This window comes from Podarcis bocagei (genome assembly GCF_964188305.1).
Source record: "Podarcis bocagei genome assembly, chromosome: 2".
NCBI classification, from domain to species: Eukaryota; Metazoa; Chordata; class Lepidosauria; order Squamata; family Lacertidae; genus Podarcis; species Podarcis bocagei.
The window spans coordinates 69420128-69440685 of record NC_138126.1 but is presented as its reverse complement, the minus strand read 5'-3'; the positions used below and the strand labels follow the sequence as shown (position 1 = coordinate 69440685).

The window sequence follows — 20558 nt, the reverse complement described above, 5'->3', positions numbered from 1 at the left end:
ACCTATTTATCTACTTGCACTTTGACATGCTTTTGAACTGCTAGGTTGGCAGGAGCTGGGACCAAGCAATGGGAGCTCACCCTGTTGCGGGGATTCAAACTGCCGACCTTCTGATCGGCAAGTCCTAGGCTCTGTGGTTTAACCCACAGCGCCACCCGCGTCCCTATTCAATCTGTACAGACTGTTTTAAAAAGTTTAAAAACAAAGTTTAAAGAAGATTAAAAACAAAGTACTTGGCTTGCTCTCTTGTGTATGTAGCTGAGAACACCAGCACTGAAATGAAAGGTGCCTTCAAGGTGAACTCCTAGGCTCTCCTGAACTAAGCCAGCTACTTTCAGGGAGGATAAGGTGAACAATGGCTCCTGCCATGATGACTGTATGCTCCCTCTAGGATCAGAGTCACCATGCCTCTGATTTGCCAGTCACTGGGAACAGCAGAGACAGTGCTATGATCCTCATCTCCTGCTTGTGGGCTCCCTATGGACATCAGGTTGGCCACTATGGGGGTAAAACAATGGTGGGCTTAGACAGGTCTTTGGTTTGAGCCAGCAAAATTCTTAAGTTACCTCAACCATTTAGGTTACTGAAGCTCAGCTGAGAAGCTGTCACATTCTCAGTATCACCAGCTGTCACGTTCACCAGTTGCCCTTTTCCTGGAAAAGGGAGGAAGAGAGAGAGATTAGCACTTTCCAATGCCCTAAGGTGTCCTCTTCTTTCCACATCACCTTTAGGATGCTTCCTACTAGTTTCTGCTTTCTCATGTTCAGCCAGCAGCACAATTGTTTGTTTTTCATCTATCTTATTATTATTTTTAGTAATACACAAAATTATTAACATTTGGCCATATTATTTTCCACTGCCTGTAGAGAGAAAGGTCATTTGAAATCTGACAAATGGGCACTGAACGATTTGTATCTTTAGTCCATTCAACAATGCAAAGTTGTGTACTTAATGGCAAGTGGGTATATACTGGTTTTATGATTTTTGAGAGGCACTATCCCTCTGGATGCAAGTTGAATGGAATCACCATTAGGGAGATGGCTGTTCTACTCAGATTCTACTTCGGCATCTGGTTGGCCACTCTGAGAACAGGGTGCTGGGCTAGATCTGCCATTGGCCTCATCCAGCAGAGTTCTTATGATTTAAGTTTTTTTCTGCATAGGCTGTGACTAATTCCAATAATTTTTTTCTGGTTTTTTTTCATTTGACTAATTCCAAGTTTTGTTTTGTTTCTTGAGAATGTGTTAGATTGGCATAATGATAATGACACAAATGAAGATGTTGGGTTTTCTGAGATTTCTATGCGCTGTAAGGTCATAATGTTTTAAATGATTTGCCATGGCTGTTGCATTTGCTTGTTACATTTGGAAAAAGCTTACTCAGGGGCAGATATCAGGTAGAAATCTGAAGCACAAAGATAGGGGAAACTTCCTTAACTGTTCACAACAGTCTTCCCACTTTCTTGATGTGGGTGGTGGTGGTGGTAAGAGAATGGCATAAGTTCAGTCATCAAGCAGGACTAAGTGCAACCAACAAGGCTATTTTTTCACATCAGGTTGCCTCGTGATATTGACCAAACACCATCCCCATGGTGAAGCCACAAGGAACATAAGGCACACGCATGCAGAAATCAAAGTGGGTTTATCTTCCAGGCAAGGAAAAACAATGTGAATTTGGCAGCAACAAGTATTGGCTCCACAACCAGATGACCCAAATTCTGCCACCAAAGTATTTTGTACAAAACTAGACAAAAATGCTCTAACTGCACTGCCTATGTAATAAGAGCTTCTCAGGGAAGTCTGGCATGGTGGATGTGGAAAGTAGTCAATGTGGTTCACACACAGTTGTGTTGTGACTCTTGGGAATCGCAGCACCCCAGCCCACCCTGCCTATATCTCCAAAAAAAACTCCACTGCCTGACTTCATCACTTCTCTTTAGAAAAAGTAAAGAACACTGCTACAGCTGCAACAATGGCTGCTGCACTGCAAACACTCTGGCTGTGTTTAGGACTCAAGTCCAGGTGGGGGTGGGGGGGAGAGACTCATTAGCTCCTAGGACTTGGGCCATTAAGATGTTGCTCCCTAACTCTAGATAATCCAGTTTACTCAAGAATATAAAGGACATCTGCTTGCTTATTAACTCCTTTCCCCCTTGATAGGAAACAGAAGCTCTTTACCAGTGCAGTCCAGTGGCCCACGGACTTTAGTAGTGCCCTCAACCATGGTGCCATTTTTGTAGACGCACCAGCAAAAGCCAGTGCTACCATGGCATTGCTTAGGCAGATAGTCGCCATTTTCATCGCACTTGGCACAGAATCTTCCCAGGTGGACACCCCGACCACATTCTTCTGTCTGGCACTTGGTTTTCACTTTAAACAAAACAAAAACAGAAACTTCAGTGTGCACAGTTGACTGCCAGCTGCTAGCACTGCCCTTTGATGCAACTGTAACTACAACTGAACAGCTCCCTTGCCTTGCTTGAGACACATGGCTAAGTTCAGAGGTAAAGCTTTCCCTGCACCATAGCACTTCAGGTGGTAAGTTGGCACCAAATACTTGAATGCTCCCCGCTTATAGAAAAATAGCACAGCTGGAAGCATTCCCCAACTCCACAGAAGCGGCTTTGAAATTGAAAGTCCAGGAGAAACAATCCTTTTTGGTTTGGCTGAATGTATCAACTGCCTCCTAATATGAGAAGAGGCTGTTTCATTGTGGCTGCACCATGGGAAAGTAAAGGGGGGATGTGAGGAAAGAATTGCTTTTTGTAACAATATGCCCGTTTAATTAGGACAGCTATTTTATTGGGATGGCTCCCAGGGAACCCATTTAGCCTAATGAGAGCAAATGCTAATGAGTACTGCTTAATGGAGGCAGTATTAATATAAATTCTGCTAATGGGAATGTGTCCGACCACTGCTGAGTGGCTAATTGGTATGAAAATCTCGGCTGCGGGCTTTTATTTCAGAAACAGCTGAAATCACAGAAGGAGGAATCATTCTTTTTTTAAGCATTGCATTGGTGCCCAAATTTGGGACAGGAAAGTGGTTGACCATGTCGGTGTCCAAATTAAAGACTGTGTGTCATTAATAAGGCTCTCCCTCTCTCTGCGTGTGACTGTTAAAATTGTTTCAGTAGGGTTTCCTTTTTCTTTTAAAATAAATATTTGAAGTGGGCCTTAATTCAAACAACAGGTCTTCTTTCATCATGGGTGCATCATTTAGCTTAGATAATTGCAGTTTCAAATGAATTGCTCTTTGCCAATCACTCTTCCCAGGGGCAGACCGTGTTTTGCTTCTGCTGTGATGAGCGAAAAGAGACTTTTTTAAAACCAGTGGTTCTATAACATGAAGACCTCGTTCATTGAATTGCAAGTCAGCAGAGAGCTCCCTTTTACAGCCACTGTTTCCTTTGAAGAGACGGCAAGTGGCTTTGGGCTCAAGCTGTGCTCTACATCAAGCATATTTCAGTAGTAAAATGGTCAGTATCACAACATGTCGAAACAGGTTTTTCACATCTTCTGCCAAGGAAGACATTCGTTTTTTGCTGTTTTCATTATTAGGTCCCTCGGTGTAGAACAGCAGCCAAGGCAATGCAGAATTTGTTTAAAATGTAACAAACAACTGTACAGTATAAAGATGTTCCATACCTAGACAACCAATACAGAAGTTGTTGGAAGGCCTCTCTGAAATCCAGAGGTGCGGTGCCACTGTTGAGAGTGTCCTACTCTTGGCCCCATGAGTTTTCAATTGAGATAAAGAAGAAAACCTCACCCCAAAAAACCAAGGCCTCCAAAGATGATCTCTTAGGACACAGAAGCTAGTAGACTGGGCAGTGTTCCTGCAGATAGACCATCCATATGGAAGCCAGCAACTAAACAAGGCCCAGAAGCTAATGGAGGGAGCTAATGGAGGTGAGCCAACAGAAGGCAAATATGTTTCCATGTTTTGAGTACAAGGCAAAGTTAAGCACTTTTAAGTTGCGCTGATCCTACGTCCTATACCTCAATCCTATACACACTCACCTGGCAATAAGTCTGACCGAGCATCCTGGCATTTACTTCTGAAGAGGCCTATACAGGATTATCGTATTAAGCACATTCCCAGGTCTTCCAGTCACAAGATTCATACTGGAAGGGACTGGGAGAGCACACAGCAGCTCACTGGGGAGCCGGTGCTGTTCATGCATGCCCTCCTTTGTGGCATCCACAGGATGCCATCTTCATCAAAATGCCTTTCCGTGATCTCCTCCACTCTCTGGAAACAGTGGATATGGATCAAACACCAACTGGATGCTGCACAGAAGTTGCATGCGTGAGCAGTGTCTAGTGAACAGTAAACAGCCGTGTGGAATCACTCTTCGAGTGCTTAGTTTTGCCGCTGAAAATAGGTGGTCCTGGCCAAGGAATTGCACCCAGGTGGGCAACGCTTTCTGGCAGCACCTTTTAGCAGCCTCCTTCAGCAGCAACATTCTGAAATACGTTGTAGGGCTAAACCTTTGTGCCTTGCATAGAAAGGCCAAGAAATAGTGAATGAACTGCAGCTGGAAGGGAGAATACTGGGCTTGGGTGGTCTTTGTGTTAAGGGTGAGCAGTCTTTTTCCCCCAGCCCAAAGCTTGCCAGGTTAATTGGAGCTACAAGGCTTTCGCCAACTAATTACTAGATTTACACTTGCAAATGAACTCCAGCTGGGAGAGCATTGCCTGTGAGTGGCTCTCACACCCTGGCTTGCTTGAGGCTAGTGGGGCTGTGCATTGGGCTGGATCCAACCAACTGTGGGAGTTCTCAGGTTAATGCAAATTCGCTGCTTCCCTCCCATCATTTCAGCCCCCTGTGCCCCTGAAAAGCTGAATGAGATGTAGGATGGGGAACTGCAGGTGAAGAGGGAAGCCTGCAGAAATTGCAGGTGCCCCCTTGTATGAGAGGAAGGGCCTTCCACTCACATCCTTCAGATCCAAACCAATGCAAGGGACATGGAGCCGCCGGCACAAAGAGCAACACTGTGCTGAGTTCTCCTCCACAAGCACACCTGTAACAGTTTCTAGCCACTTTGTGTCGTGATGTCTTCGTGCTGTGCGTTACAGTGGTACCTTGGTTTACGAACTTAATCCTTTCCAGAAGTCTGTTCTTAAACCAAGGCGTGCTTTCCCATAGCAGCGGGGGACTCAATTTACAAATGGAACACAATCAACAGGATGTTCTGCTTCCAAGGCAAAGTTCACAAACTAAAACACCTATTTCCGGGTTTGCAGCATTCTTAATCCAAGTTGTTCATAAACTAAGTTGCTCTTAAACCAAGGTACCACTGTACTTCTAAGTTGAAACACGTGATGATGCATCACTGGTTAAGTAATGCTCTGCGTTCAGGCCCAGCGCAAGCAATTGCCCAGGACAGGCACTGGCCAAGGACCCTAGAGGCCCAGAAGGCCCCCCCCCGGCCCAATCCTGTTGTGCTGCCTTGCCACCTTCTTCACTGGGCCTCTGGAAAGCCGTTTTAATGGTGGTTGTGCTGCTTTTGAATGGGAGCCAAGCTCTGCTCCTATCCATGATGACTATCTGCCATTTTTATTTACCCACAATATAAGGCCCCAGACCATACATCTATAAAACCGCCCACCACTGGTGGTGTTTTCGTTACCATGAAAGAAAAAGAAAAGGCACAGCTGCATTGGAAGGGTGTTTGGGGGGGCATGGGTGGCACCATGTTGCGGGCTCCATAAATTCTGGTGCCAGTCCTGTCCATGTTCCAGAACAAAGAGGGAGACCTCCACACAGGGCTATCATTTTCAGCAGCAGCTCAACATCCTGTATAATATCTCCTTCCACCCCCAAGTCATCAGCATACATTAACATTAGTCTTCTGGCATGCAGCAGAGCCCTTTCAGTCCCTCCTACAGAAATGTACTGTTTCTAGTACATTGGGATTTTGTTTCACATGATTTCCTGCATCTCTTTAGGATCTGAAGCTGCAGCAAAATGGAATGTTGTCTGTTGTGTTGTGATTTGAGCCCTTCAGAGAATTTGCATCCATCACCCTTAGAATTCCTTTCAGTGCTACAGTCCTTGCATACCTTGTTCAGCTGGAATCTCATTCTTGGCCATTTGGAAGAGCAGCCACTTGTGCATCCAGGTTTCAAAAGACTGCAAGAGATCAAATGCAGTTAATAAAAGGCATCCCTATCCACAAATAAATAAATGTAAGTTAACAACAGTATAATTGCCAAATGATGAGAAGTCCACCATATGTTTCACTGCTGGGTGAACGCCACTGTACACTGCAGGAAAGGGCTTTAATATAGTTCAGTCAATTTTAACTACACTAATAAACCTGAGGCTTTGTTGGCATAATTAACAGAGGTCCAGCGCTGCGGTCCCTTCACGGAAGAACTCCCTGCTGTTAGTTCCCAAACATAATTCCTAGAATCTCAGGCATTTAGCAAGTTTAACTGAGGCCTATTTAAATCCCACACATGAACAACTCAAAACACTAGATAGCAGTCAAGAGCAAATTAGGAAGCATTGCAAGTGACAGTGGATACTTGTAATCTTTTCCTGAGCACAAGAGGGGAAGGACTAGGATCCCTTCCAAAGTCTTAGATTCCAACAAGAATAAGTCCCAAGGCAAATAAAATTAACAGTGTAGAGAGCTTCTAGGGCAGGTGACTCAATCTCAGGGACATGGGTTCGAGCCTCACATTGGGTGAAATATTCCTGTATTGCAGGGGGCTGGCTAGGCGATCCTCGTGGTCCCTTCCAACTCTATGATCTGTTAAATGAGATATTGCCTATCCACTGTGACACCATGTTCTCTTCAGGACGGGAGGAGCGGGGAGAGGATTCTGTGAAAGATGGCAGCACTTACCTTCCAGTCCTCAAAATCCAAGCGGTTCTTCAGAGTATTCATATTTTCCATGAAGCTCTTTTTCAGTTCAGGAAATTTTATGAGAGGGTTTGATTGCTGTAGGGAGGAACATGTTAACAAACATTATGTAAGGAAAGTCAGTCTGTTGGAGGCCCAGAAAGAGATCACCTAGCAAAGCAAGACTATGCTCAAAGGACTGGGTATGGACTGGCGGCATGTGAAATACCAACTCCATCTCATGAATTCAACCAGATACAGTGACAATGAGGTCCAACCAGAGAGCATGGCAGCAGACCCATTTGTGGGAGTTGAATCACTAGCACACTCTTCTAAGGCAGGCAAAAGGTACAGGTGAGAGGGATTGCTGAACTATCTCTGCCCCCACCACCTTTCATCCTAAAGCTGCCTCCCTCGACTGCTCCTCCCTGCCTTGGAGAGTTCAAAGTTTGGATGCAACTCCTTTTAAGAGGAAAACAGCCACAGCAGAATGATTTCAAAGGAAACATACAGATGGAGAGAAAGGCTCCTTTCCCTAGCTTTTTCACTGGCATCGCTTTTGCATATTCTGGTGGCTGTTTTGGAACGGTTAAATTTGTTTTTAGTTTATGTCAATAATTAATTGTATTATTGGGTTTAATTATTTTTGGGTTATAGTGTTTTGCTGCCAATTTCCTAAATACCTTGGGTTTCTTTGGGACATTGGGCAGGGCATGGGTTTGGGGAGGAAAATACAAAGAAACAAGCAAGCTAGTGCATCCAGTGAGAAGCCGAGATAAAAAGAAAAGCCTTTGCTTTCCCTAAAATTTAATGATAATTATCCACAGCATGCACCACAAACTCTCACTGTCTGAATGTTTATCTAAACTCCCTATTATCTAATCCATCTTTGTCCACATAGCCCCATATTACGAGTATGCCAATTTATCTAAGTTTCTCATTTAACAGATGCCTGCCATGCCACCCTCCAAGGTCATTTGGTGTCATGGACTGGCAGGATGATGGGGATTCTGACGAGGTGTGTAACTGGGGCTGGGACACAATGGGGCAAGCAGGGGATGAGGAAGGATGTACTCACAGGCATAGGGGGCAGCAGGAGGGGTGCTCTAGGACAGTGTTTCCCAACCGGTGTTCCGCGGCACACTAGTGTGCCGCGAGACGTTGCCTGGTGTGCCGTGGGAGGGAGGCGGGCGAGTCGGGTGGCGAGAGGCGGGGCGGCGGCGGCGAGGAGAGGCCGCTCAGCGCGGGGCTCTCGCCATCTGCCTGCCTGGCTGCCTGCGTGGCGCTGACGTCACGGGGCTGTAACGTGCCCCACATAGGCACACGCAGGGCGGCGAGCGAGCTCCCTCCCACATCCCATCGCCGCTCGCTTCGGCCGGCCTACTGGGCTGTCGCAGGCGGAAGGCCTGCGCATGCGCGAGGTTTTCGCGCCTTCAGGATTCCCTTCACGCCTTCCTCCTCCCGGGTCCTTGAGAGCGCGGGAAGCAGCAGCGCGAGACTGGCGTTGAGCCTGGTAGGTATTGCGCTTGCCAAGGCAGTCATTTGGGAAATGAAAACTTGCAAAGCAAGCAACCAGTTCAATCTGAAGTACGTGTATGCTTAATATCCTGTATCTGAAACCTGTTCTGCCCCCTCCCCCACACTTGGTGCCATTTTCATCTACACATGCAGCAGAGTAAGTTGACCCAGAATAGTACCAATTCAGATGGCAGATGGGAGAATGACAGTGCTGAATGCTTTCCCATGTAGAACAGTCCCTGCAAATAAAAACCTAGCATATTTGGAAGAGGGATGCTAGCCTAACCATTACCTTCTATGCTGTTACTATTTTTTTATTTTTTTTTACATAAGTAAAAAGTGACCTTTCCCCATCTGGCATGGTGGTGTGCCTCGAGATTTTTTTCATGAAACAAGTGTGCCTTTGCCCAAAAAAGGTTGGGAAACACTGCTCTAGGAGGCCGAGGCAGGCAAGGACCCACAGCCCAGCTCACTAGCTGGCCAGGTGGGGCTCGCTAGCTCTGGGAGGAGGGATGTGATTCCTTAGCAGGAGTGGGCTTGGAACAGGTGAGGGTCACATGCCTCATCAAGCCCAGATGTTGCAATCAGCATGCAGAGTATAAAAGGGAAGTAGAGCTGAGGTGTTTTATCTGCTCAGCTGCCCATATTCATTGTCCTGGATGCTCCTGGACCTCTGCGAGACTGTGCTTTGGGTTTGGCTCTGGACTGTATCCTGACTGCTGGACTTGACTACTTGGAATGACCCTGGACTGCGTTTCCTGATCTATGGACTTCATATGGATTGACCCTTGGGCTTTGAACTTGGCATACTGACTTGCTGCCAGGTAGGTCAGGGGTTCAGGACACTTGGCAGATTTAATTGGTACAGTAGTGCCTTCTCTGGGTGCAGGAAAGTTTCCAAAGTGTATATGTAGTTCAGAACCTGTGCATTATTCACGGTTAATGTTATGACACTTAGGCTACAGTCCTTGGATCTAAAGAGGTATAGGCACATGGGAAAGAAAGGCATAGGTTGCTGCAATTGTGCCTTGCTGCTTTTCATGCTGAAGAAATAACCAACTATTCAATCTAGCAGTACTAACTGGTGCACTAAGCGCAATTAAACCCATGTGCCTGTCCACCCTTCCCTCATTTGGATCCCTGCATAAATGCCGTATCCCCAATCCTTCCCGGGAACACAAACACACCTGTCAGATACTGTGGTTGGAAAACAAATAATATGTTAGTGATTTTTAGGAACATAAAGAATATCTTGTTCTGTGCTATGAGTTGCATCCTCTACCTCCCTCTTCAAATCTGCCCAGTGGGTTGGGTGGCCCACAGGAAGAGGAGTGCTAGAGGGTGTTCCATCGAGCAAGTGGAAGTTATTGGGCTAACAGGATGACTTTGTGGGATTCAGCCCTAGGCCTCCAGCAGCTGAGTCTATAGCTGCAAACTTGAGTACTCTCCATCTAAGACAAGCAGAACTGTTGCACAGGCAAAGAGACGAGGCTCTTACCATGAGTAGACGTTTGATCTGGTCTTCAGTGCTATTGGTCAGCTTCATTTTATCCTCTGGAGACTGTAGAAGAGACGACAACAAAGAAGTTGAAATATCGTAATAGATATAGGATTCCAGAGTCTGTTACTGAATGGTAGAAATTAAAAAATGGTAGTATTTAGATAATATGAAGGGAAATGCAAGCTACAGAACTGTGCCAGACATGGGTTAGCTTATGCAAACCAGTCTGCTGCAGCCAGCTAAGTGCAGAGTCATTGAGAAACAATGGGGAGTCAGGTGCTGGGCCATTTAGGACAATTGGCAATGCACAAAGCAATCCTCCTCCCCCCCATGCCCCAGGAGTGGGCAAAGACAGGAGATTTGGGAGGTTACCAAGGTGATCGAGGCATGATATCACAGGAAAAAATGTCCTTTTGAAATCTAAAGGTGTTCTGGGAACAAGGAAAATGTAGGAATAGATGGCATTGGATGGAGAAGGCTGCACCGAGAGACCAGGAGCCATGACTGCCTGGGCGTAGCCAGGATTTATGTTACGGGGGCAGGCTTTATGTTGGGGGGGGCAGAACTGAGCTATCTGTGACACGATTGGTCGGTTAAGTATTTTTATTTACTTACTTGATTGGGATGGTAGCTGCCCCCACCCACCTCCTTGGCTATGCCCATGCATGACTGACTGCTGCTTTGAACCCCAAAGCTATGAGAGAGGCAATGAGAAACACTCTTGAGGTGTCCTGTTCTGCACCCCCTCCACTGAAGACTCCAGGTGTAAATATGTGTACGATAAACCTTATTTCTTAAAGACGCCAGCCTCCACTGTGCCACGGTTTTCCCAACAGAAACACAGCCCTGGGTGAATGCCTACAACACCCCTGGAATCTTGCTACCGCTTGGCATAGATTGGGGGTGGCATGCAACTTTTGTCACACTATGAAGCTGCTCCTTGCCCAATGACAGAGCAGACTACACAAAGGGCTCTTCCCTGTCCTTCGCACACTGCAACAGATACAATGGACTTACTTACACCCAGGTCTCTTTGAACTCAACGTGAAAATTTAGTTGCAACTTTTTTTGTGATCTGGATCTCATTTAAGTATCGTTGACTTAAAGGAAACAACATGGAATGAACTTCAATCGGGATCCAAACCATTAGTATGAACTTCCTCCCAAGGGTTCTGGGGTGTCCCTAAACCAGCTTTGGCACCATTCCCTGGTTGCCGCCACCTCTAGGGAACGTTGGCAAGGAAGGCTAATTTCCTGGCAAACCATTCCTGCATACTGCAAGGTGACCAAATAAGAACAGAGAACAGAGCTGGCCTAATAGGCTGTCAGCTTCACTCATGTCACATTGACTCATGTCAAGTTGAGCCAACTCACTCTCCCTGCTCTGAAGCTGCTGTTTCAAATGGAATCTCTCTACACAGCTTAATTTGAGGCAAGACCTGTCAGTTTCAAGAGCCTAACGTTTATTTCCAACACTGGTGTAAGGTCTAGGTGCTGGGAGCATTGCAATACTAGCCAGGAGGGTTGTTTTTGTATTGGCAGACTGGTTGGAAAGGAAAGGCCCCAGAAGACAGAGTGAATGTCTTCCCCCTCATCCATAGCTATCCCCTGCAAGTTGTATGGATGAAAAGGAGAGGTTCCGAGGCAGCAGGCAACCCTAACACCACCCTGCCCTGTGCTAGTTAAGCAATTGTCATCTTTACCTCTTCATCTGGGTCCCTCATGAGCATAGGCATAATGTTGGCCATTGCCATCCTCTTCTGGTTAACTGCCTTGGGAGCTGCAGGAGAAAAGAGTGGTGCAATTAAACATGTAGGAAGATTTTTAAAAAAGTGGTCTCCCCCAAGGATATTCCTCTTATACAGATGAGTCAAACATACAAGAGTACAAATTATATTGCACAGAGAGTTCATGACTTCAATCAAGGTATCTGAGCTGGACTCAAAAGTGGAAACTTATACTTGTCCCGTCCCCCCCAGTAGCAGACATCCCCCCCCCATCTCATATTAGAAACAGCTTTCCAAACTCTACGCCTGGGAGGGAAATCCCTCGAAACTGTCCAAAGGCTCAGATAGCTTTTTGTAAAAAAGGATTATTCAAACTAATGGAGGACACCATGCTGCCACCAAGCTATACCCCTTCGCATATCCAAATATATTACGAAGGACTCTTGCAGAACTGACAGCACTAACCTACTCATCCACGCTAACTATAGGGTGCACAACCTTGCCCAAGTTGTACTGTGTTGGACTTCAGGGGCAGAATGCTTCTTTTCATGTTTTTATAAATTGTAAATTGATGTAAACTGTTAATGTACAATATATAACAGTCATGAAAGCAACTCAAGAGCAGAATATAAACTGAAGCTATAAAACTCACAATAAGCATGACTGAATCTGTAGATCTGTTTTCCTTTCTTTGGGAGGAGGGGTGGGATATAAATTTAATAAATATAGTAAACTATCATCTGGTCTGTCTAAGCAGACAAGAGATGGCTATTGGGATTCGCGTGCATAAACAGCTGACAGACCCAGGCTCAGTCCCTTCAGCTCTGATTTGCACAATTAACACACAAAATTGAGAAATGTTTTAAGAATTCAGAATGCTTGCAAATCTATCATGGTTAAACTTAAAGGTTAGACAGTGTAGGAGTGGGGGAGAGGGCAGGAAGAGGAAGAAGGAAGCTACTAACCATGAGGGAGATTGTTGGCCAGCGACTGCAGTTTCAGCTCAGTGGCGGTCTTGGTTACTTTGGAAATCTGGGTGTTGTGCTGATACACAAAGTAGCCAGTCACTGCCTGGCCCGCAATAAGCAAGGCTATCAGGATGGAAAAGGCAGCATAGACAGGTTTACGGCTGGAAGAACCCCTGCAAGATATAAAAGAGGCATGTCAGTTTGTCCAATCAGTGGTCCAGATGTCCAGGTTGAGAGCTTATTTTCTTAGAACAGGTTTGGATTCACCTGCATGCAAATTACCAAGGCACGGAATATCTCTGGCTTGTAACACAAACAGAATGCTTTGACTTGGTTAACTAAGGGCTAAATTAGGTGAAATGGGTTTATTAAAAGTTTCTTTAATAAACAACAACCATAGAAAAGGAGGGAAAGTGGAGTTGGTCCATGGTAATAAGAGTTACACACATACAATTTTCCTGATCAAAAGTATCCAGTTCCAAAGCTTACATTTGCACTACATGGCAATACATATGTGTGCCTTTATATTTTCTTACATGGGTCAAAATGTAGCTGGGAGAAGGGATCTAAATTGTGGGGATAGTACAGAAGGGGGAAACTGATAAACCTTCGCTCTTGCCACCTCTCCTTCCTCCCACATAGCTTCTTTAAACTTCTTTTTTTTAGTGTGGGAAATCTGATCCTGGATCTCTTGCCATTTTGGTCCTAAGGTATGATTCTGAAGACTTGAGGTTACTCAGCTTATCAGAGGTTCCTCAAGTGAGACGCTTAGTGAATGGTAGACAAGCTTCCTTACAGGCAACTTAACCATCACTACTAATGGTCTTCTAAACTGCATAAGAGCAAGTGATCATTGGCCATGTTGGCTAGGCGTAATAAGAGTTGCAGCACCACTGGAGGGCACCACATTGGCTATGCTGTCAGTTAAGCCTCTGAGGAGTCACATAGTTCCCCAAAACACAGTCTGGAAATCAGTTATCCAGTTAACTTTTTAAATAGAAGAGTTCTACACAATTTAAGATTAATTCCTGAGTGCAAGATAGAGACAGGATGCGCTCAACATCTGCTTATCAGGATTCTCCCCTTGGTTCCACCAGGACCGCAATTCCCTTTTTACAGTTCCTTTTCCCCAAGCTACTCATACAGTATTTAACAGCCCTTCACCCTGATGGAAAACACCATGGGGGAAATTCCCAAGCTGTAGCCAGTCATTATCTGTTCTGCTTGTCACCTCACTTGTTGCTAGGCAGACAGAATGTGAAAAGTAAGAAATGTTTGGAGATCTAATGCCATAGGCTTTAATGCAGTAAAAGCTGTATGATTGCAATAATTATACAAGTGTGTGTGTGTGTATATAATTAGAATCATAGAACTGTTAAGTTTGAAGGGACCCCAAGGGTCATCTAGTACAACCCCCTGCAGGAATTCTCCCCCCCACACACACACACACTCTTGCAGCCTGTAGATTGCATCAGAATAAAAGTGTTTTCACTTGTATCACATAATCAGTGCCTTTTTTCTGGGGGGACGCAGGGGTATGCATACCCCTAAACGTTTTGTGAATCTTTGTACTTTTGTCCATTTACTGTATTTTTCCTGATTTGAACTATAAAACGGTTGTTTTCTTGAGTCAAAATGAGAATACCCCTAAACATTTTTAAAGGAACAAAAGCACTGTGCATAATTATGATTAGTCATCACAACAGTGGGACTCAGAGAAACCTCCCCGCACCCACATTCAAATAATACATGGACTAGCCCATGGATACATGGATATGCCAAGTGGCCACAGATCTCCTTGTATGTGTATGAAGGGATTCTGCATGCATACCAGTACAGGAATGTAGATCTCTTGTGCATTAGCAGTGGAGCAGGGGGTTCCATAAGCCAATCCAGCCCACCCCTTACATGGAGGAGCTCAATGCAAGTAAGTCAGGAGGCACACTGAAGCTGCTATGAGCCTCATTGATTTTTGATTCTTTTTTTAAGTATGATTTTATTAATGGGGTAAGTAGCAATTTGGGTGGGGTGGGGGAAGTTCACTGGGGAAATAGTGAAAGGGGAAAGGGATAATTCTTTTCCATATGCTGTGGTTCCATATTGGATGTCTCTCTCGATGTCCCCTTTCCCCTCCCCACAGCTACATTTTAAAGAGATGGAGACACATTTAGGCATGTCTGTTGTAATGTGAAGTTTGACCTTCAGTTGCATCAATAATTCTCCCTGTATTTATTAGGGCTGTCACCAGATTAAAGATACCTTGACAGTTGATCAATCATAGGCGTTTTACTCAGTCAAGTAAATTCGCATTAATCTGCACATGAATAAAGCAACTTTAACACACACAACAAAGTGTTCTCTTTCAAATGGTGCGTGCATGTGTTATGTGTGGCAGATACCCCCTGAGAAATACACATTTCTGTGATTAAAAGGAGAATGATGCCATTTTTTTAAAAAAAAGAAAAAGGTTTATTTGCTTTAAAATGAAACACAAATGCAGATATTTCCAACTGAATTCTCATATAACCATAAACACAAACACAGTTAAATATAAATCAATCATTTGCAACATTTCAGATAAATAACTAACATTTTGAAAATATGTTCTAGTGCCAAGAATCAACAAGTGTTTAGTAGTTCTAAATACGTTTGTTATGCTTCTCTTCTACTTTTTCTATAACGAGCAAGCTTTGCAATAATGGCATATTAATCTCTTCTAAACTACTGCCTGTCGCACACATTGTTTTGTGAGTACTTTTATTAACAACAATTAACTTTTAGAAAGAGTACTCAATCACTCACAGCAGCTTATTATTCAACCAGAAGAATTATAATTCTACTAAACATTGAAGTCCTATTATTTATGTCCCCTGTCATGTACATTCAAGACTTAAAAACCCTAGCTAAATTCATCCACTTTAAATGTCCTGGATCTGATTCAGAGAGGAATGTAATGCTTGTTGCTTAAAAAAAAACCCATCTCCAGTACAGTTTAGCGCCATGTAAATCATCCTGTAGGACAAAAAGGTTGCTATAATGTTTAAGTATGGATATTAACTTTCTGAACACCCTTCTCCCTAGTAACAAGTGACATCGTCGTATCTCTATTATTTGATTGGCTTTGGCTGTTCAGTAATTCCCCAAAATGGTCACTGTTGTTAAAAAATCATTATTCGCCATATAAAAATGAAAAGACAAGGAACCTGAGAACATGACATGCATTTCTTAGTGTGCCTCCATTTTGTAGGTGTGGTGCAGGGGTTAGAGAGGTTGGCTTGCATGTGAAAACCCAGGTTCAAATCAAGCTTACTAGGTGCTTTTTTCAGCTCTTTAACCCAGACAATTTTATGGGGCTGTTATGATGCTAAAATGTTGTATTTTGGAGTTTCTTGAGGGAAACAAGTAACTGGAAAGCAGTTGCATTCCATTTTCTCCTCCCTCAAAAGTAAAGTAACTTTTCGGGCCAGGGAAAAAAGAGTAAAGGGGGGAGGGGGAGGAACAGATCCTCACACCAAAAAAATACTTAGTATTTAGTGGTCGCTAAGAAAACCAGGATTTTGTTTTTTGTTTTAATGGAAGAGATGTTTGGATTGGCTGTTTAATATTAGCAATGGGACTGAATATTATGCTAAACAGAAATTCTTAATCCTATTTGCAGAATACATGGTGTTTACAAAAATCCTGAAATACAGTGCAAGGGGGGGCTGTTTTATATTAATACTCTCATTAATCAATATTATTTTAGAAACAGTTCCCAATTCTTTACAGCACCTCCTTAATCTACCAGAAGGTACAGTGTGATGCAGCAAACAAACAAACAAACAAACAAACAAACAAACAAACAAACAAACCCTAAAGGCTGCATCAACAGAAGTGAAGAGTCATCATCAAGGGAAGTTATAGTCAAGCTCTATTTTGCCTTGGTCAGACCACACCAGGCATACTGTGTCCAGTTCTGTGTGCCACAACTTAAGATGGATATCGCACAGTGCTATTTTTCTGAAAAAAGAGGTGGTGGAACTCACCATGAACTCCTCCCTTGTTCTCTTACAACGGTGCCCACCTGAGAGGTGCAAGAACTCAAAAAAAAGCCCTGGATATTGACAAGCTGGAACATGAGGACGGTGACCAAGATAATAAAGGGTATGGCAACCAAGCCTTATGAGGAATGGTTGAGGGGGTTGAGTATGTTTCGCCTGGTAAAAAAGTGGCGATTGAGAGGAGATAACCTTCTTCAAATATCTAAAGGGCTGTCATATGGAAGCTGTCATATGGAAGCAAGCTTGTTTTCTCCTGCTCTGGAGGCTAGGACCCAAACCAATGGCTTCAAGTTACAAGAAAGAAGATTTTGACTAAACACCAGGAAGAACTTCCTAGCAGTAAGAGCTGCTTGATAGTGGAAAGGACTCTCTTGGGACTTGCGGGGCAGGCTTTATGTTGAGGGGGGGGGGAGAACCTTAGTTAGTGAAGTATTTTGTACTGATTTACTTGATTTAGGGTGGCAGCTGCCCCTTCCTGCCCCCTCTTGGCTACGCCCATGACCTGGAAGGCTGTGGACTTTCATTCCTTGGAGATTTTTAAGCAGCAGTTGGATGCATAGCTGTCAACCTTTCCCTTTTCTTGCGAGGAATCCTATTTGGAATAAGGGAATTTCCCTTAAAAAAAGGGGAAACGTTGACAGCTATGATTGAATGACCAGCTATCAGGCATTATTTAGTTGAGATTCCTACATTACAGGGGTTGGTACCTCAGGGTAAATTTCAACTGTACAATTCTCTGATTTGATAATTCTATGAAACAGTGAAGTTCTAACAGTTATACTCTGTCATGTAAATTCAAGTCTAAACAGCCCAAGCGGAAGTTACTCGCTTTAAATGTGATCTGATTCATAAGCAGAATATAATGCTTGTTGCTTTAAAAATAAAAATCCATCTCCAGTATAGTTTAGCTCCATATAACTCAACATGCGGGACAGAAAGTCTGCTATAATGTTAAAGTATGGATATTAATTTTCTGAACACCTTTCTCCCTAGCAACAAGTGACATCACCATGTCTCTATTATCTGATTGGCTTTGGCTGTTTGGTTTGGCAGGAACTGCCTATTGCCAGCGTCGCAGCAGTGTAATTCCCCGAAATGGTCACCGTTGTTAAGAAATCATTATTCGCCATGTATTAATAAAAAGACAAGAAACCTGAAAGGGTGACATACAAAATGGAGGCACACTAAGAAAAGTAAGTGTGGTGCAAGGGCTAGAGAGGTTGGTTTGCTTGTGGAAACCCAGCTCAAATCCTTACTAAACAATCAAGCTCACACTGTGATATTTTTTACTTTCCATTTCCTCCTCCTTCAAAAGTAAAATAGCCTTTCCAGCGGGATAAAAAGGTAAGAAAGAAAGAACACACACCCTCCCCTCAAATGCTTAGTGGTGGCTGGTAAATACAAAAGTTCCAAAGAATTGTTATAAAATATAGTGCTGAGACTAAATAAAACACACCAATCGCCCCTTATTTGGAGAGGTGCAGGCAAGAATAAAAGTTAAAGAGCATCAATTGCACCAAACTTTTCCTTTCAGTTACGAAAAACAGCCCAACACTAACTGTGGCAGAACTAACTGTAGCAAAGGTCTGCAATTCAGCATGAGGAGAAATATAATATATCACTGGTTTGCAAACAAACAGGAGTCATTTCTGCAACGCAATCCTATTCCCAAGTCTCACGCTGTACAAAGGGGCTTACTCCCAGGTAAATGCGTACAGGTTTGCAGCTTCAGTTAATTCCACCCCACCCCCTAATTTAGGCCACCAATCCCCCCCCCCCCGTTTTAGCCTTTCATTTTAGAGGGATTGAAAGCAGAGTACCATACCTTACCATAACTTTCTGCCCACATAGTTGGGACCTGCTGGCAGTTACACAGAAAGTACACACAGTTACACTACCTCTTGGCCTGATACAACATCATGAGCAACACAAGGTTCCACCCTACCACCATCAAAAAGAAAAGGAAAGGAAAAAAAGATGCAAAATGTCCAAGACCAGTCCAGTTATTTTGGTACCTGAGACAGAAAATCCTGCAAACACCTTCCCACCTCTCCAGCGATAAAAATATAACACACGTTAAATACCTTTCAATATGATGCCTCTTCATGATATCTAAAACCTACTGATTGAGGCAGCTGCCGCACTTTGCTTAATGGTGGGACTAGCACTGCCAGGCTGCCTTTCTAGTGGGCAGAGAGTTTACAGTGGGAAACCTTGATGCTTATTTACCCCATACAAATTATTAAAAGTGCAAGGCAGTGGGGGGGGGGGAGAACACACAGGCAATCATATGTACCTTTCTGGCACTGGAGCAGAGCCAATGTATGTATTGGGGAGAAGGTTGTTCCTGTCATCTTCCATGGTGCTGTCTCTTTTGATGTTCTTCTTGGAGACTGCAAGTTAAGATGTTCTGCCTGGGACCAGCAAGGGCTCTATAAAGGCTACTGCAGTCCTCAGAAGCTTCTAGAAGCACAGAAATGGGAAGTGAAAGTTGCAGGACCTAAAGAATTGGAAAAACCCTTCAAGTCCTTCCTCCACCCCCACCAGTACCAACACACAGGTCGTAAGCAAATTATCCCAGCTTTAACTTTTTTAAAAAATCTCATTGGCTACTCAGATGACATCACCGGTTGTCAGGTAGAGTTCTGCAGCTTTTCGTGCTACCACATAGACTGTGCATTTTGAGAACACTGTAACGTAGCTCATGGCTCTCTCACGGCATGGTTTATTCAAATAACGTAACTTTTTGTTCTTTGGAGAGAGATTTTACTTCAGATTGGGCTTTGGAGGGGAGATTTGGAAAGTGCATGTGATGAATCTTTAACATACTGGTGCATATTTATGAGGCAATATGCCACAATATAGTACGTAAGTTGTGATGAACAATACTGTTTTTATGTGGGGGTGTAAAAGCTAGATTAAAATCTTCCCTGAAACAGTGAGACGCAAGGAGTGAAGATCATATACTACCAACCTTTTATTAACTCATTAGCAACCAAACGAGAACAAAAACCACCACCTAAATTTTAAACACCACAGCCGAGAACTCCCAGTTCCAACATTCAATAGCAGGACCTGTGTCATCACCCCATGAGAAACGGAGAACAAATGAAAGACCCCAGTTTTTTTTCTCTCATAGGTGGAAAAAGTGAGCAGGCTTCGGAAATGTACCAGCCAGTCCCAATGTAAATGTCAAGTTTAGACTAAAGAAAAAAGACTGCAGAGATTGGGTATTTTTGCGTTAATCATCTTCCTAGACAGTGATGCCATATATTGCCATATATTGAATTCAGTATAACCAAATAACAAGGGCATGATAAAGGGTCCACAGGGGTAACCAGGTCAGCCTGTTGCAACAAATTCCTATGGCACATTACACTTTAATGCAATAGGGCCAGCTTTGTCAAATGTATTAAGTGGTGTTGTCCTCAGTCGGCATATTCCAATGAAGAAAAATGGGAGCAGTATTGTAAAGTTGGGCCAGCATTGCAAGAGAGATGCAATGTCCAATGCTAATAAAGCCTGTTGAAAACATGTTAAGATCCAAACCATTTTCCTTTCCCCCAAGTGATACCAGCACTAGGGATTACAGACCCTCCAAGTGTCCCTATTTTCTAGGGACATCCTGATTTAGAGAAGCTGTTCCGGTTTCTGATTTGATCCCATAATGTCACGCTTTTACTTAGGTTGCCTCTATTTTCATCACATAAATGTTGGAGGGTATGGAGTTATCCAGCCCCTGAGCCATCTGAAGGCAATCCTGTATAGGGAAGTTTTTTTAAAAAATGTTTAATGTTCTATTATGTTTTAATGTATGTTGGAAACTGCCCAGAGTGGCTGGGGGAACACAGTAAGATGTGTGTGGGGGGGGTATAAATAGTAAAATTATCATTATGGAATGGGACGTCCCTATTTTCATCAGAGAAATGTTGGAGGCTATGGTGCCATG

General features: G+C 43.8%; 1 protein-coding gene across 1 annotated transcript; it reads right to left on the bottom strand.

Annotated features, from left to right (window-relative positions):
* Positions 1 to 520: 520 nt before the first annotated feature.
* CD74 (CD74 molecule) lies at positions 521 to 19148 on the bottom strand. The gene is made up of 8 exons (XM_081180783.1): positions 18906 to 19148; positions 12567 to 12742; positions 11578 to 11654; positions 9872 to 9934; positions 6859 to 6954; positions 6068 to 6137; positions 2178 to 2369; positions 521 to 653 (listed from the first exon to the last, which is right to left on the bottom strand). Exons 1-8 carry the CDS (start codon positions 18968 to 18970, stop codon positions 568 to 570), a joined length of 825 nt encoding a protein of 274 aa, XP_081036909.1. The 5' UTR covers positions 18971 to 19148; the 3' UTR covers positions 521 to 567.
* Positions 19149 to 20558: the final 1410 nt, after the last annotated feature.

What these genes read in the sequence shown, in the direction of transcription:
- CD74 (XM_081180783.1), bottom strand. Translation starts at nt 18,970, where the DNA reads ATGGAAGATGACAGGAACAACCTTCTCCCCAATACATACATTGGCTCT. An exon ending in GGCCAACAATCTCCCTCATG is followed by an intron (nt 11,655 to 12,566) that starts GTTAGTAGCTTC and finishes TTTCTCCTGCAG; the next exon opens with CTCCCAAGGCAGTTAACCAG. An exon ending in TGGGCCACTGGACTGCACTG is followed by an intron (nt 654 to 2,177) that starts GTAAAGAGCTTC and finishes TCCCTTTTCCAG; the next exon opens with GAAAAGGGCAACTGGTGAAC.